The 13,882-nt window shown below is 60.3% G+C and overlaps 2 protein-coding genes across 4 annotated transcripts; both read left to right on the top strand.

Moving 5' to 3' along the window:
• Positions 1-38: 38 nt before the first annotated feature.
• On the top strand, positions 39-2,625 carry CCR10 (C-C motif chemokine receptor 10). The gene is made up of 2 exons (XM_045488963.1): positions 39-569; positions 1,393-2,625. The coding sequence occupies exons 1-2, from the start codon at positions 546-548 to the stop codon at positions 2,458-2,460; spliced, it is 1,092 nt and encodes a 363-aa protein (XP_045344919.1). The 5' UTR covers positions 39-545; the 3' UTR covers positions 2,461-2,625.
• Positions 2,626-4,641: 2,016 nt separating this feature from the next.
• PLEKHH3 (pleckstrin homology, MyTH4 and FERM domain containing H3) lies at positions 4,642-13,189 on the top strand. Of its 3 annotated transcripts, none has more exons than XR_006714982.1 (13): positions 4,642-5,277; positions 7,242-7,297; positions 7,639-7,718; positions 7,821-8,012; positions 8,097-8,254; positions 8,362-8,482; positions 9,265-9,571; positions 10,126-10,333; positions 10,552-10,688; positions 10,960-11,092; positions 11,285-11,721; positions 12,044-12,235; positions 12,801-12,893. XR_006714982.1 is itself a non-coding variant. In XM_045488957.1 (13 exons), the coding sequence occupies exons 1-13, from the start codon at positions 5,116-5,118 to the stop codon at positions 12,975-12,977; spliced, it is 2,376 nt and encodes a 791-aa protein (XP_045344913.1). In that variant the 5' UTR covers positions 4,644-5,115; the 3' UTR covers positions 12,978-13,189. The 3 variants fall into 3 exon arrangements, 2 of the variants coding, with proteins under 2 accessions (XP_045344913.1, XP_045344912.1); XM_045488957.1 differs by having other exon boundaries at positions 4,644-5,277; positions 10,552-10,679; positions 11,285-11,746; positions 12,801-13,189; XM_045488956.1 differs by having other exon boundaries at positions 4,644-5,277; positions 11,285-11,746; positions 12,801-13,189.
• The last annotated feature ends 693 nt before the right edge of the window (positions 13,190-13,882 follow it).

The following is a 13,882-nucleotide window of genomic DNA, read 5'->3' as shown; positions in this document are numbered from 1 at the left end:
GGGGGTAGAGAGCCTCCAGACGCTGGGAAATACCCTGAATAACCCGAGGCTGGCAGGGACTGTGGCCGCAGAGATGGGGGAAGGAAGGCTAGGGCCAGCCGAGAGGTCCTCAAAAATCCCAGAAAAGCGCGGGGGGGGTGGGGTGCTACCTGGAGATGGGGAGATAAGTAAGTAAAAGAATCTAACATTTTCTGAAGGCAAATTGTGCCCCCAAACACCCGTGCTAGGCACTCTCATTACCCAGTCAACTCAGCATTTTTACCTTACTCCACTTTACAGATGAAAAGCCTGAGGCTCAAAGAGGTAAACGTACTCAAGATCACGCAAGTAGCTAGCAAATGATATTCCAAAAACCCCTTCTTTTTCTACTGGCAGGGTAAAAAAGAAAAAAAAAATAGAGGCTGGAATGGGAAAGTTAGGTAAAAAGGGCTCACAGACCCTATCCCCACCGCCCTCTTGGCCCCTCTCCCCGCCCCTTCCTTCCTGTCCCACTAGCTTAACTTCTCTCCCTAGTGGCTATACCTCAGAAACCCGTGTAGCCAGAGATGGGGACGGAGCCTGCAGAACAGGTGGGAGTGGGGGCAGGGAGGAAGGGTTATAGAGAGGGAGGATAAGGCAAAGGGATGGGATTCCCCACTTGGTAACAAGCTTCTGCCATGCTATGACCTATCCAGGATGCCTGGAGCCATCTGGGATCAGGACCTTCCAGATAGATGGGGCTGGTGATGTGAGGCTGGGGTTGGGGGATGAGACTGGACTGAGGGGAATAGTGAGCTGAACCTAGAGGTCCCAGGTTGCAACCGAGACCAGAAAACCTGAGGCCCAACCCTTGAGACCCCCCGCCTTGCCATGAGTCATTCAGTGTACCTGTACTGGAGGTAGAGATGGGGCAGGGAGGGGAGAAAGGAAAAAAGACATTAGAAACCCTCTCCACACCATGCCCGGAGTCCAGGGACCAGCCCTGAGGCAAAGCCTGAATGTGGGTGTTCTTCCAGGAGAGGGCGCTGCAAACAGAACTGAATCCCCAAGATCTATTAGTGACAGAAACCTTGGCTCATGGAGAGCCCAGGTGCTTCACATCCATTACCTCTTCCTTATTTCAAACAACTCTGCCGCTTGGGCTGGTCAGGGTTTCTAATCTCAACATTACATATTAGGCAACTGAGATACAGACAGGTCAAGGTCAGCCAGGAAGCTGCATGCAGAGGCAGGAGGGGTGCAGTGGAAGCCAAGACCTGTTGGGAGGGTGTGCTAGGAAGTTTGGAGAAGAGTTTGTATCTTCTCCCTCTGCACGACGGTCACAGAAGCTCCCAGCTTGGAAGGTATGTGTGGGAAGGGGAGGTGTGTGGGAGGTGTCTCATAAGGCCTCTCCTCTCATTTTGACCTCCCCAGGTCTCCTGGAGCCCCTACTCTGGGTATGATGAGGAGGCATACTCGGCTGAGCCATTGCCAGAACTCTGCTACAAGGCAGATGTCCAGGCCTTCAGTCGGGCCTTCCAACCCAGTGTCTCCCTGGCAGTGGCTGCACTGGGTCTGGCCGGCAATGGCCTGGTCCTGGCCACCCACCTGGCAGCCCGACGTGCTGTCCGTTCACCCACTTCTGCCCACCTGCTCCAGCTGGCCCTGGCCGACCTTCTGCTGGCCCTAACCCTGCCCTTCGCCGCAGCCGGGGCTCTGCAGGGCTGGAGTCTGGGAAGTGCCACCTGCCGCGCCATCTCGGGCCTCTACTCGGCCTCCTTCCACGCTGGCTTCCTCTTCCTGGCCTGTATCAGCGCCGACCGCTATGTGGCCATCGCGCGGGCCCTCCCCGCTGGACCGAGGCCCTCTGCGCCAGGCCGCGCACACGTGGTCTCAGCCATCGTATGGCTGCTGTCGCTGCTTCTCGCGCTGCCTGCTCTCCTTTTCAGCCAGGATGGGCAGCGGGAAGGCCAGCGGCGCTGCCGTCTCATCTTTCCCGAGGGCCTCACGCAGACGGTGAAGGGGGCAAGTGCCGTGGCGCAGGTGGTCCTGGGCTTCGCGCTGCCGCTGGGCGTCATGGCCGCCTGCTATGCGCTCCTGGGCCGCACGCTGCTGGCCGCCAGGGGGCCCGAGCGCCGGCGTGCGCTGCGCGTCGTGGTGGCCCTGGTGGCGGCCTTCGTGGTCCTGCAGCTGCCCTACAGTCTCGCCCTGCTACTGGATACGGCCGACCTACTGGCTGCCCGCGAGCGGAGCTGCCCTGCCAGCAAGCGCAAGGATCTGGCACTGCTCGTGACCGGAGGGTTGGCCCTGGCCCGCTGCGGCCTCAACCCCGTACTCTACGCCTTTTTGGGCCTGCGATTCCGCCAGGACCTGCGGAGGCTGCTGCGGGGTGGGAGCTGCAGCCCAGGGCCTCGCCCCCGGGGCCGCTGCCCCCGCCGGCCCCGCCTCTCTTCCTGTTCAGCTCCCACTGAGACCCACAGTGTCTCCTCCTGGGACTACTAGGGCTGCGAATCAAGGGGAGAGGGCGGGCTGAGGAAATGATTCCAGGGAGGGTAGTGGGAAAGGGGAGTAGGTGGGGAGACCCTGAGAAGGAGGTAGGGACCTAAAGGAATTGCTTCTGTACTTTGCCACATTAAATTGATAACATGGAAATGAGATACAACCCAACAACTGTTACTATTTTTGAGTCACCGACTTGGAAGTGATTTGTAGCAGGGCAGAACCGGTGGGTTCCCCCTCCCCCTCAGTGCGCTTGGCTCTGAGTGGAAGGCGCTGAGAATCTGGGTGGGGGTGCAGGGCTGCTGAGCCTGCTGAAGCTCTAGGCACTGACACTCCCTCCACCTTCACCAGGTCTCTGTGAACAAGAGGTGAGGTGGGAAAGCTGCCAGGCAACGAGGGGCTGGGGTTCCTCTTAAAGTAGCATAAGGACGAGCTTTCTAACAACCACAGTGCTATCCAGTAATGGCTGCCTTATGAAGTACCGGGTTCCTGGCCTCTGGAATGTTCAGGCTAAGGCTGTTGGGGACTGTGTGTGCCTGTGCCTGGTGTGGGGGTAGGGACAATGGGCAGGAGATTTCCGTTTTGGGTGGGCTTTTGGATTAGATTACCACTTTACGGTCCCTTCTAAAGTTCTGTGGCGGAAAGAAAAAGGTTATTTAAAAAGTTGAGTCGGAGTTTTTCACCTTGGAGAAAAACCAAGGAGAGAATTCCAAATTGAAAATTTCCAGAGTCGTTATCATGGGTGTGGTGGGGGTGGGGGTGACTGCCATTCTCCATCTTCCCTGGGGACGGGGTCAGAGGAAATGCACTGAGCCTGCCGGAAAGAGAGAGGTTAGACATCGGAAAGAACTTTCCTGCAAAGACCCGGGATCTAGACAGGGAAGCGAGTATATGGTTTGAATGTCTCCATCCCTAGGAAATCTCAGTGCTGGTCACTGTCATCCGGGGTGAGGACAAGACGGGGATATATAGCCTCTAGAGACGGTCGCATTGATTCCTGGTCTTTGTTTTACACAAGCACGATAGGCAGGATGGTGTTCACGTGCGACAAGGCTCGCAGTTTAATATCCGGTCAGCAAAGCTGCCCCTACCACTCCAGCCAGGAGTCTGGGGACCCCGGGCAAGAAGGGCGGGTGTGGCAGGGAGGTCTCATGGGAGGCGCTGGCCTGACGTCCCCGCCCTGTCCCGCCCCGCCCAGCTCAGGCTAGCCTTCCTTCCTAGAGCCTCCGGCGGCTGAGACCAAGAGCCACCTCCACTAGGGGCCAGGATCCAGGGAAGGCCCGGAGATGGCGCCGATCTTCCGAAGGTCCCACAAGCCAGTCGCTGGGGGCCAACCTGGAACCCTCCACCGGAGACCGCGGGAATCGCCGCTGAGTCAGCAACGCACGCGCGCGCCCGCGGTCGCCCTGGCCCCGCCCCGTTCGCGGCCCCGCCCCGCCCCGGCCATTTAGCGCCTCGTTTAACCCCTTCCGACATAGAACTCCAGGCTATTCACCCCAAGAGGCCTCCACTCTTCGAAGACCACAGAATTCCCTTGAATCTTAAGTCACTCTCCCCACTGGAGTTCAGTGAGCTGTGCGCTCTAAATTAGATTTCATTTCCGACCTAGGTCTTCACTTTCCCGAGTCTCTTAATTCCCGAGTCACCTTAATTTTTACAGCGACTCACATCAAGGAATTGGACTACTCCATCCAGGGGCGGAGAGCTAGCTGCGTCTAGAGCTGAGCCTGGCGCAGGTAGCTAAGTCTCGTTCCTTTCTCTGGGACCCTGAGACGAGACAGGGTTTCAGAGGGCAGCAGTCGGGGCCTTCCTTCGTGCCCTATGCTCTTCCTTCTATAAAGCTCCTCGAGAGGGTTTTTAATCTCTTGGTTGGTGAGCCAAGAGTTAAAACGGGCATGAAGGCGGGCTTCCGTGACATCACTAGCACTCCGAGTCCGACCTCAGAGACAGGGGCGTGGCTAACATCGCACTGCCCCCTCCCTCCTTATTCCTCTGCTCCTCCCCGCTGTCACCAAGCCAGGGGCACATGATGCAACCCGCCGCGGTTTCAGTGGTCTGATTGGTGGCCGCGCCCGGCGCCAGGCACAGGGATTGGTCAGGAGAGGCTGTGACGAAAACTGCACCCTGCCCTGTAAAGAAGGGAGGAGAGAAAGAAGAGGGAAAGGGGGGGGGCCGTCGGAGGGGAGGGGGTTGGGGAGGCGGGGTCCCAGAGCTGTGCTCGCGCCCCTAGCGCGCCAGTCCCGGGGCTGCAGGGAGCGCAGCGCGCGCGGCCCGGGCCCCGGCCACCGGACACTCTACCGGACACGACCCTCCCTGGAGCTTGGACAACTGCCCACCTCGGACACTGCACCGGACACTGCCCCCCACAGGGCTGGACACTACAACGGACACTACTTCCCAGCTCCGGACACTGCTCCCCCACCAGCCTTGGACGCTTTCCCCCTCCCCCTCTGGGGGCGCAGACACCGAGACCCCGCAGGCGCTAGCAAGAGACCCCTTGCACCCCAGCGTCTGACACTGCCTCCTCCTTGTCCCCTTCTCTCTTCCCCTCCTCCCGCTGCATCATTCCCTCGCTCGGGTCGGAGCCCCGCCAGTTTCTCCGACCCCCTGCAGCTCGGCCCGGCTGCCCGAGCCCCCATCCCCCGGCTGCTCGCCCGGATGCCTCTCCCCGGGGGATTGTGGTGGCTCCTCTGCTGCCGTCGAGGCTTTACTCTTCTGCACCGGGACTACGGGGACGGCGAGCTTAGCGGGGACGGGGACGAGGACGAGGACGAGGAGACCTTTGAGCTGCGGACCCCGAGTCCAGCGGGCGGCGGGAGGGTAAGTCCCGGGGGGTTTGGAGCCTTGTCTCAATCCCTCTCACCAAAACCAGCCGTCACGTCTGATCCTGCTCCAGACTCCAGCCAAACGGCGTGCTCTTGGCGGACCGGGGACGTGGGAGAGGTTTTTGCCTGGGGGCCAGGAGCCCCCCCCCCCCCCCCCCGGAGCTCAAGGAACAGTCCTACTGGGGATGTGCCTGTGGGCCTCGAGCCTCATGCTGGGCGCTGTCCACCTGCTAGGGGCCCTGAGGCAGGGGAGGCGTCACGCGTGGCCCGACCTGGCCCTGCCTCTCCCTTCCCCGCCGGGCCCGCGTCCCATCCCGTCTCCTTCCGCCTCCGCCAGCGCCGAGGAATGTGGCGAGGCCGGCTGGGCGGCTCGGACGCCTGGGTCCGCTCCGCTCCCAGTTTGTGAGCGCTGAGTGCTGGGGCCAGATGCCGGAGCTCCCGCCGCGGGGACGTGGGAGAGGGGGAGAAGGCATCCTCAGATTGGGGGCCGTGGCAGGGACCCCACGGACAGGGAGCTGGGGGCGACCGCTCTTCGAGGACCCATCGTCATTACCCTGCCACTCAAGACAGAACTCTCGGCCCTCCCTGGTGAGGCTCCTGGGGAATTCCGGAGGGGATGGTGAGGGACACGGCTCCCCGGTTTTGTGGAATCTCCCTGTGGGGAAACTGAGGCTCGTTGGTCTGGAAGACCTCCAATTCATGACGTCCCCTCCCCGATTCCCCTGCACACCGGCAACCAGACTCCCGTGTGCTATGGCCTGGGTCAGGCTCCCATCCCCCACTCAGGGGTCCCCAGCAGGCCCGGTGGCTCGGTGCCCGGGTGGGGCGGGCTGCGCCGCTGGGGCCGGCGCCAGCACCTGGCGGAGGCGGAGGGCAGATAAATATAGAGGGGGGTGGAGGGAGGGAAGCAGGGGACGGCGATTAGGGGAGTTGGTCTAAGAGAGTGGTCAGCACCTGCCCCCGTGGTGGTGTGGCTAAGAACTCCTTTTAGACCCTCCAGAAAATAGGTTGATCTGTCACTCAGGAAGGCACAGGACCCAGGCGTCCCCAAGCTTCCAGCCTGGACAGGGTCGGCAGTGTGAACCACGCCATTGCCTCCCTCATGCTCCACCTCCACCCCCCTCCACTGAGCTTGGGGACAGGTGTCCCTGCCTCCCCCACCTCCCCCTCCTGGCTTTAGCAGTGTGGGAGCAAAGGGACGATGGCACCGTTCCTGCCTGACCTGGCTCCTGGACGGATTTTGGCCTCTCTCAGACCCCAGTCTACAGTTGAAGTTCCAGGACAAGGGGGAGAAGGGCAAACTCCTGAGCTGCATCTCCCCTGGAGAGCCTGTGCCATTTTCCAGCCTGCCCTTCCTGAGCCCCAGCAAAGGGGGAGGGTCTGCTTACCATTGAGTCTGAGGGGTGTCTATGGAAGGGCAAAAGTAGTTCTTGGAGAAAGCCCTATACCGAAAAAGTCCTTCTTCCCTTCATCCACTTCTGTGCCCACCACCTGCCTGCCTGCCAGCCAATGAAGGGAAAATGAGGAGGAGGGGGTGACTTCCAGCAAGAAGAAACTTCACCCACCTCTCTCTTTTCAAAGATGGGGAAGCCAAGGCCCAACGGCTCTGCCAACTTGTGAAGGTTCCACAGCCAGTTAGTGATTCGAGTTAGTGGTCAGGCTGTTACTAGAACCCAGGTCTCCCCACTCCCTGCACAGTGTTCTTTCCACTGTATCCCGCCCTGATTTAAGTCTTCAAAGGGAAACGGAGACAAGGCGGGAGGCTTCGCTTCTTAGCTCAGGCAGTTCTGTAGAGACTGGAAGAAGGGGCGACCTTCAGCTTCTACTCGCTCCCTCACAGTCATGACCCTACTCCTTGATTCCTCAATTCCCTGAGCAACGCTGTCCTGGGGGCAGAAGCCACCGGCATCCTGCGATGACGGCTCTGATCCTGAGGGCTGCCCCCGCCTGTTTCCCCAGGGCCCCTTGGACGTGACGCTGACTCAGCCGGTGAGGAGCGGGCCAGCCTCTGACAGGTGAGCTCGTCCCTGAGTCTCGTGGTCTGGAGACCCCCGCCCGTTCCCGGGACCCCAATCCTCGCCGTCTGCCCTCCCGCAGTTGTGCAATAAGGGAGAGGCCTTACGCCGGACGCTGTGGTTTGGCCGGGGTCCCGGGGGGGCGGTCCGACTGGGGGCGCGGGGAGAAAGGGGGGGTCTGGGCTATTTCTGGTGCGAGGTCAGAACGGCCCAGCGGTTCCCACAGCCTGGGGGAGGGGTGTCCCGGCGCTTGCAGTCTGGGGAGCCCCGACTGAGGAGCCCCCTGGAGGCGGGGTGCAGGACCGACAGCCTCGCCCAACCCTCCCTCCCCTCTGGCCCAGGCTGCAGAGCTGGGAGGAGACGCGAAGTCTCATCCCAGAGAAGGGGCCGCCGGAGGAGGACCCGGACGTCGTGGTGAAAGGTGGGGACCCACCTCATGCACTCTGGAAGCCCCAATCCCAACCCTCCAGGGGATAGTGTCTTCTCCTACTCACCTCCTTTCCTTCCCTCTTCTGCCCTCCAGGTTGGCTGTACCGAGAGCCCCGCGGAGGAGGGGCGCGGCCCTGGTTGCCCCCGCGCCGGGCCTGGTTCGTGCTCACCAGGGACTCCCTGGATCAGTTCAGCAGCAGCGGGAAGGGGGCGCGGCGCCTCGGGAGCCTCGTGCTCACCAGCTTGTGCTCGGTGACCGGCCCGGAGCGCCGACCCAAAGAGACCGGTGAGACTTCGTGGGGACTCTTGTACCTCCCTGGGCAGCAGCCCCGCCGGCCCTAATTGCCCTCCGCGGGCTCTTTTTCCCCAGGTCTGTGGTCAGTGACCGTGTCTGGCCGGAAGCACAGCATCCGGCTCTGCTCCCCGCGCCAGGCTGAGGCGGAGCGCTGGGGGGTGGCGTTGCGAGAAGTGATCGCCTCCAAGGCACCACTGGAGACCCCTACCCAGCTGCTGCTTAGGGACATTCAGGTGTGAAAGAAGGGACTTCGTCGAGAAAGAGGAGGGTGGTGAATCCAGAAGCTGTCTGAGTTGTTGGAGAGCCCCCTTTCCCATCCCTGTGACTCCTTAACTTCTAGGAGAGTTGCGGGGATCCGGAAGCTGTGGCCCTTATTTACCGACGGAACCCAATTCTGAGGCACACCAGTGGGGCCTTGTACGCTCCACTCCTGCCCCTGCCCTACGGTGTGAGCGCCCCAGGTGAGTGGTGCCATGGCCCAAGTCCCTTGGATGGGGAATCTGAATGCCTCACTTGACAGGGACTTAGAAGTCCAAAGCAAACCTAGCCCCTCACTTTTCCAAGGATGAAGGTGAAAATAGAAGCTGACCAAACTGATACCCAGGGTGGAGGAGAGGGAAGCCAGTACAGGAAAAGAGGCTCCCTTTGACCACCTTCCCTGTGGGTCTCATTCTGCCTACTGATATTCCTTCATGAGTTTTTACACTCTCTGTCCTATTTTTCAGTATACTCTTAAGACCATGTCATACCGCCTTTACAACTGCTGGACAGGCCAGAACTTTGGGACAATGTGCTGGCCTCATTCAGCTACACCTCTTCCCCAAAAGGAATAGTGACTAGTCAGGTCCTAAAGCTAGAAGATTAAGGAGGGCTGGGAGACAAACCCTTGTTTCAGGACTCCCAGTCCAGCCTGTTTTCTAGTTCATGGTGATGGCTCTTAGTGCCCAATTGCAGAATCTGGGGTTTGAGCCTATTTCTTTTAGTCAACCCCTGTAGCTCACAAACTCAGAGAGCAGCCTCAGTGGATCCCGAGGTGGAGATGCCTGGGAGGTAGGGGTTGAGAGCTTGGCTCTGTGGGGACCATTGCTTTCCCTTCACTCTTCCTGTCGTTCGAACTCTCCCCTCCTTGCCATCCCCTGTCCCCTTATATTCCCTCTGACCTTTCCCTGGTTCATGCCTTCCTTCCAGGGCCCAGCTCTGTGTCCCCTCTCCAAACCGTCCCTCCACCCCCACCCTCCCACAGGTCCGGGCTACGCACCCTTGCGCGAGGAGGCGGTGCGGCTGTTCCTGGCGCTGCAGGCGCTGGAGGGGGCGCGGCGCCCCGGGCCCCTGATGCAGGGTGTGCTCCAAACCTGCCGGGACCTGCCTGCGCTCCGCGACGAGCTCTTCCTGCAGCTGGCTAAGCAGACCTCGGGCCCCGCAGGCCCCCCTGGGCCCCCAGCTACCCAAGACCCCGCAGCCCTTCGGTACTGGCAGCTCCTCACCTGCATGAGCTGCACCTTCCGGCCTGGGGGAGCTGTGAGGGGGCACCTCCTGGGGCATCTGGAAAGGTGAGAGGGGAGGGGTGGGGTAAGGCCAAGGCAAGGGAGCTGACAGGGCTGGGAGAGAATGACAGGCCTTGCCAAATTGTTTGGTGGAGGGAGAATTTAGGCCCAGCGAAGGGAAGAGACTTGACCGCTGCTAATATGTACACCGTCTCTGTGGGAATTAAAGATCTGATCCCACTTTCGGTGGGAGGATTTAGAAAAGGCGCCCCCTTTGGGCAGAGGAATTACTAAAGGCTGCTTTTCCTCCGGGCTGAGGCAGCCAGTTGCAAAGCGGAATGAGGCTGGATTTTGGATTCCAACCCGAAGGAGGATCGTGGAGACTTTGGGAAGTGGGAGGGGGCAGTGAGGAGCAAGCTGTCAGGGCCTTAGAAAATAATTCAGATCCACGTGGTGTGCCAAGGGTAGATCCAGAAGAGAGAGGGTCGCTGCCTTCAAGGAACTTAGAGTTGGAAGGAAGGGAACCGATTAGATGAAAGAAACGATAAAATAAGAGGGCGAAAGGAAGGGGGAGAAGGTAAGCTCTCCGAGCACCGATCCTCGGGTTTTCCCTACCCCAGGACCGAGCAGGCACTCCCGGACACAGAACTGGCGGAATATGCGCGCTTCATCCGGAAAGCGCTGGGCCGGACGCGCGGCCGAGAGCTGGTGCCTTCTCTGGCAGAGATTTCAGCGTTGAGCCGACGACAGGAGCTGTTGTGCACCGTGCACTGTCCGGGGGCTGGTGCCTGCCCTGTGGCCATAGACTCTCACACCACAGCAGGGGAGGTAAGGCCAGAAAAGACCCCTGAAACCACAACCCTTCCCCCCGACCCCGGCTTCCCATGCCTGGCTCTCCTGTTCCCCGGGCCGTAGGTTTGCCCAAGCCTGAGATTCATCATTTGAGTCAGGGATGTGTATGGAGGGACTGAGAGAGCTGAAAGAACCCTCCAGATGGCAAGACCCCTGCGCGGTCTGACCTTCCCCTCATGCCTTCTCCCATCCAGGTTGCTCGAGAGCTCGTGGGACGGCTGGGCTTGGCCCGTAGCCGGAACGCATTCGCGCTGTATGAGCAGCGAGGGGCCCAGGAGCGAGCCCTGGCTGGGAGCACTCTCGTGGCCGACGTGCTCACCAGGTTTGAGAAGTAAATGTCCAGCCCCAGCCCCGCTCTCCGTTAACCCATCAGCCTCTCAGCTCTGGTCAATCCCTGAGCAAACTTTTATGAAGCCCTGGCCATTTGCCCTGCACGGTAACGTTTGCTGGTTCACACACGGAGCCTGCCCTCGGGCAGTTTGCTGTTTGGCTTTAAGGCGTCCCAAACTTCTGGCTCCGCCCCCCCCGTTTGGTCCCGCCTACGGCCAGCGCCTAAGGGAGTCTCGCTTCTGCCTCGCACCGAGTCCTTATCTCTTCTTTAGTTTGGCAGCGGAGGAAGCCGGGCTGGACGATTCGACGGACTCTGGTTGGAGACTATGCCTGCGTCTTCACGGGCCTCTGCACCCTGAGGGGCTGTCCCCAGACGGTCACGAACTGCCTTTCCTCTTTGAGCAGGTGAGGATCTCCAGCGTTCACGCCCCCACCCCCCCAAAGACTCGCGAGCCTGAACCCCTCCCTTTCTGGGCCGTCTCATTTCATAGTTATGGCAACCTCGCGGGAGGCTTTACTTGAACCCAGACCTCGGATTTTGCACCCCGAGGTGTCTTCGCCGCCGCTCCCCCGTTGACACCCACTGCCTCCTCTTAGGCTCACGCTCTGCTGCTCCGCGGCCGGCCGCCCCCGCCCGAAGACACGCTGCGCGCCCTGGCGGCGCTGCGTCTGCAGAGCCTGCACCGAGACTTCTCCCCCAGGGAGCCCCTGCCGCCCCTGGACCGCCTGCTGCCGCCCCCCGCCCCGCCACGTGAAGACCCTCCCCGCCCAGTCCCCAGGCCTCCTCCCTCCGCCGCCCTGCTGGCCGGGGCAATCTGGAGTCCGGGCCTGGCCAAGAGGCGGGCGGAGAGGACCAGGCGCGGCGGCGGGGCCAGCAGCACCGCGGGAAGCGTGGCCCGCGAGGGAGGAGGTGGCGCCGGCACGGCGGCCGCTGTGCTGGGCGGCTGGAAGCGGCTACGGGGCATGGGCCGAGCTGAGGCCATGGCTGCCTACCTGGCTCTGGCGGCGCAGTGTCCAGGGTTCGGCGCTGCTCGGTATGACGTTCTGGAGCTGAGCACGGTGAGGGGGAGAAGGGAGAGGGGACTCTGGCGGCCCGAGCCCTACACCTTTGCCCCAGAGCCACAAGCCCCACTGTGGGTCAAGTCACTCCTGACACCCAGCACAGCTGCCCCTCCCAAATCTCAGGAGTCACTCCCTGGCCCTTGGGTTCTCACCTCTCCAGAGCCTTAAGCCCCTCCATGCAATGTGGATCATAGAGGGGACTGGGAAACTCCCTGCTCACAGCCATCTTCCCCCACCAAAATTAATGCTGCAGGGTTCCCTCCTTCCACCCTGACTCTGCCTGTCTGTCCATAGGAGCCTGGTGGGGGCACTCCACAGAAGCTATGCCTGGGCTTGGGAGCCAAGGCCATGTCCCTCTCCCGGCCAGGTGAGACAGAGCCCATCCACTGTGTCAGCTATGGCCATGTGGCCGCCTGCCAACTGATGGGCCCCCACACCCTGGCACTGAGGGTGGGAGAGAGCCAGCTCCTCCTGCAGAGTCCCCAGGTGAGTAGAAAGAGGGTGTGGAAGGTGGAAGGAACAGAAAGGATGTCAAGAAACATTTTATTAAACACTGAGCATGGGGCAGGTACAGTTCTAGGCACTGGGGATCTACCTGTGATCAAAGAGAGGCTCAAGGAGCTGACATTAATTAGAGCAGGAGTGTCAGACACTGAACAAGGAATCAAAAACCATATAAGAAAGTGATAAACGGGAAGCATAGTGTGACAGGAAGTGACTGGAGGGGGGTCATAGCATTAGGTAGGACAGTCAGGAAAGGATACTCAAAGTGACCTTTAAGCTAGCCACAGGATGATCTGGGGGAACAGCATTCCAGGTAGAAGATATTCCAAGTGTAAAGGCCTTGAGATGACAATCCACTTAGCATCTTTGAGAAGCAGAAAGACACCAGTGTGACTGGCACATAGTGAGTGAGGGAGAGAGCGGTGATGAGGAAGGAAAGGTCGTAGGGGGCAGCTCTAGTAAGGCCCTGGTAAGGAGCCCGGGTGGAGGATGAGACAAAGGAGAACCCAGTGGCCCCTACTGCACTCTGACCTCTGCCTTCTCTTAGGTGGAAGAGATCATGCAGCTGGTGAATGCCTATTTGCCCAGTCCCTCCCCCGAGAGGCCCTGCCGCAGCCCTTCTCCTCCATGCCAAGACCTGCCAGACACCTCCCCTCCCAGCCAGCACCCGGGCCTGGACGAGCCCCAGGGACAGTCTGGCTGTTTGGGGCAGCTGCAGGACTGAGCCTGCCAAGAGGTCACGACCTCCCTTCTGCCTCCAGCCTGGACCTGGACTGTTCTGAGATTTGAGGGAACCGTGGACCCTTTTGGCCCTGCAGGGACAGGGCACACACCACACCCAAGGGCTGCAATGAGTGCAGACAATTTTCTAGTTTGTTTCTTAATTTATTTGTAGAAGAGAAGCAAAAAGAAAAAAAAAATCCTTATTTACACAAACCCTTCCTGTGGGAGTGTTGTCAGTGGGACAAGTTAGAGTCCCCAGAGCTCAGAGCTCCACCTCTGGGGACGCCCACACTGTGGGCTTTTACCAGCACTGAAGGGAGTCTGGACACCACAGGGCTCCACCCTCCTTGACCTTCTGAATTTAACCTCCTCTTCGCCAGCATGCTGCCACAGGGTGGTGGGTGGGGCAGGCAAGAGGGCAGTTTTGGAGGCTGGCAATTACTCACCCTTGCTTCTCCATTGAGTGGCATAGGGGTGGCCTCCTGGCGTCTCTAAGGCCGGAAGGCAGTGAGTCATCAGGACTGGCACTACCCAGTTCCTACCCTGGTGTCCAGCTTCTGGGCCCTAGTTGGGTCCATCTTTTGTGTGCCTACTGCTTTGGGCCTGGAATGGAGAGAAGCCTGGGGCAGGATCAGACCCAAGAACGTCTCTGGCACAGATAATACCTTATCGGGATGGGCTCAGTCCTACTCCCGAGTTCTGTTCCTGCTTTATCAAGTTAGTTTGAATCGGGTTGCGTTCCTGAGGATCTGATAGCCTTGGGCACTGGGAATCTAGAGTTCTGGCTTTCCTGACCTGCTCAGAATGCTGCAGGCCCTCCTTCTCTAGCCCCCACAGCCTCTTCGCTAGCGGAAGAGGCTGGGGCAATATTGATCCACCCTGGGGCAGGAGCGTAGGCACTGAGGA

The sequence above is a fragment of the Leopardus geoffroyi genome, chromosome E1 (assembly GCF_018350155.1).
Source record: "Leopardus geoffroyi isolate Oge1 chromosome E1, O.geoffroyi_Oge1_pat1.0, whole genome shotgun sequence".
Classification (NCBI taxonomy): Eukaryota; Metazoa; Chordata; class Mammalia; order Carnivora; family Felidae; genus Leopardus; species Leopardus geoffroyi.
Note: the sequence above shows the minus strand (reverse complement) of the source record. Positions and strands in the feature narration are given on the sequence as shown.

Bases quoted from the DNA above. Each gene is read 5' to 3' on its own strand.
- CCR10 (XM_045488963.1), top strand. From the start codon at position 546: ATGGGGACGGAGCCTGCAGAACAG. The intron at 570-1,392 runs GTGGGAGTGGGG...TGACCTCCCCAG, and splicing joins GGACGGAGCCTGCAGAACAG to GTCTCCTGGAGCCCCTACTC.
- PLEKHH3 (XM_045488956.1), top strand. From the start codon at position 5,116: ATGCCTCTCCCCGGGGGATTGTGGTGGCTCCTCTGCTGCCGTCGAGGC. The intron at 10,334-10,551 runs GTAAGGCCAGAA...TCTCCCATCCAG, and splicing joins CTCACACCACAGCAGGGGAG to GTTGCTCGAGAGCTCGTGGG. The intron at 11,747-12,043 runs GTGAGGGGGAGA...GTCTGTCCATAG, and splicing joins ACGTTCTGGAGCTGAGCACG to GAGCCTGGTGGGGGCACTCC.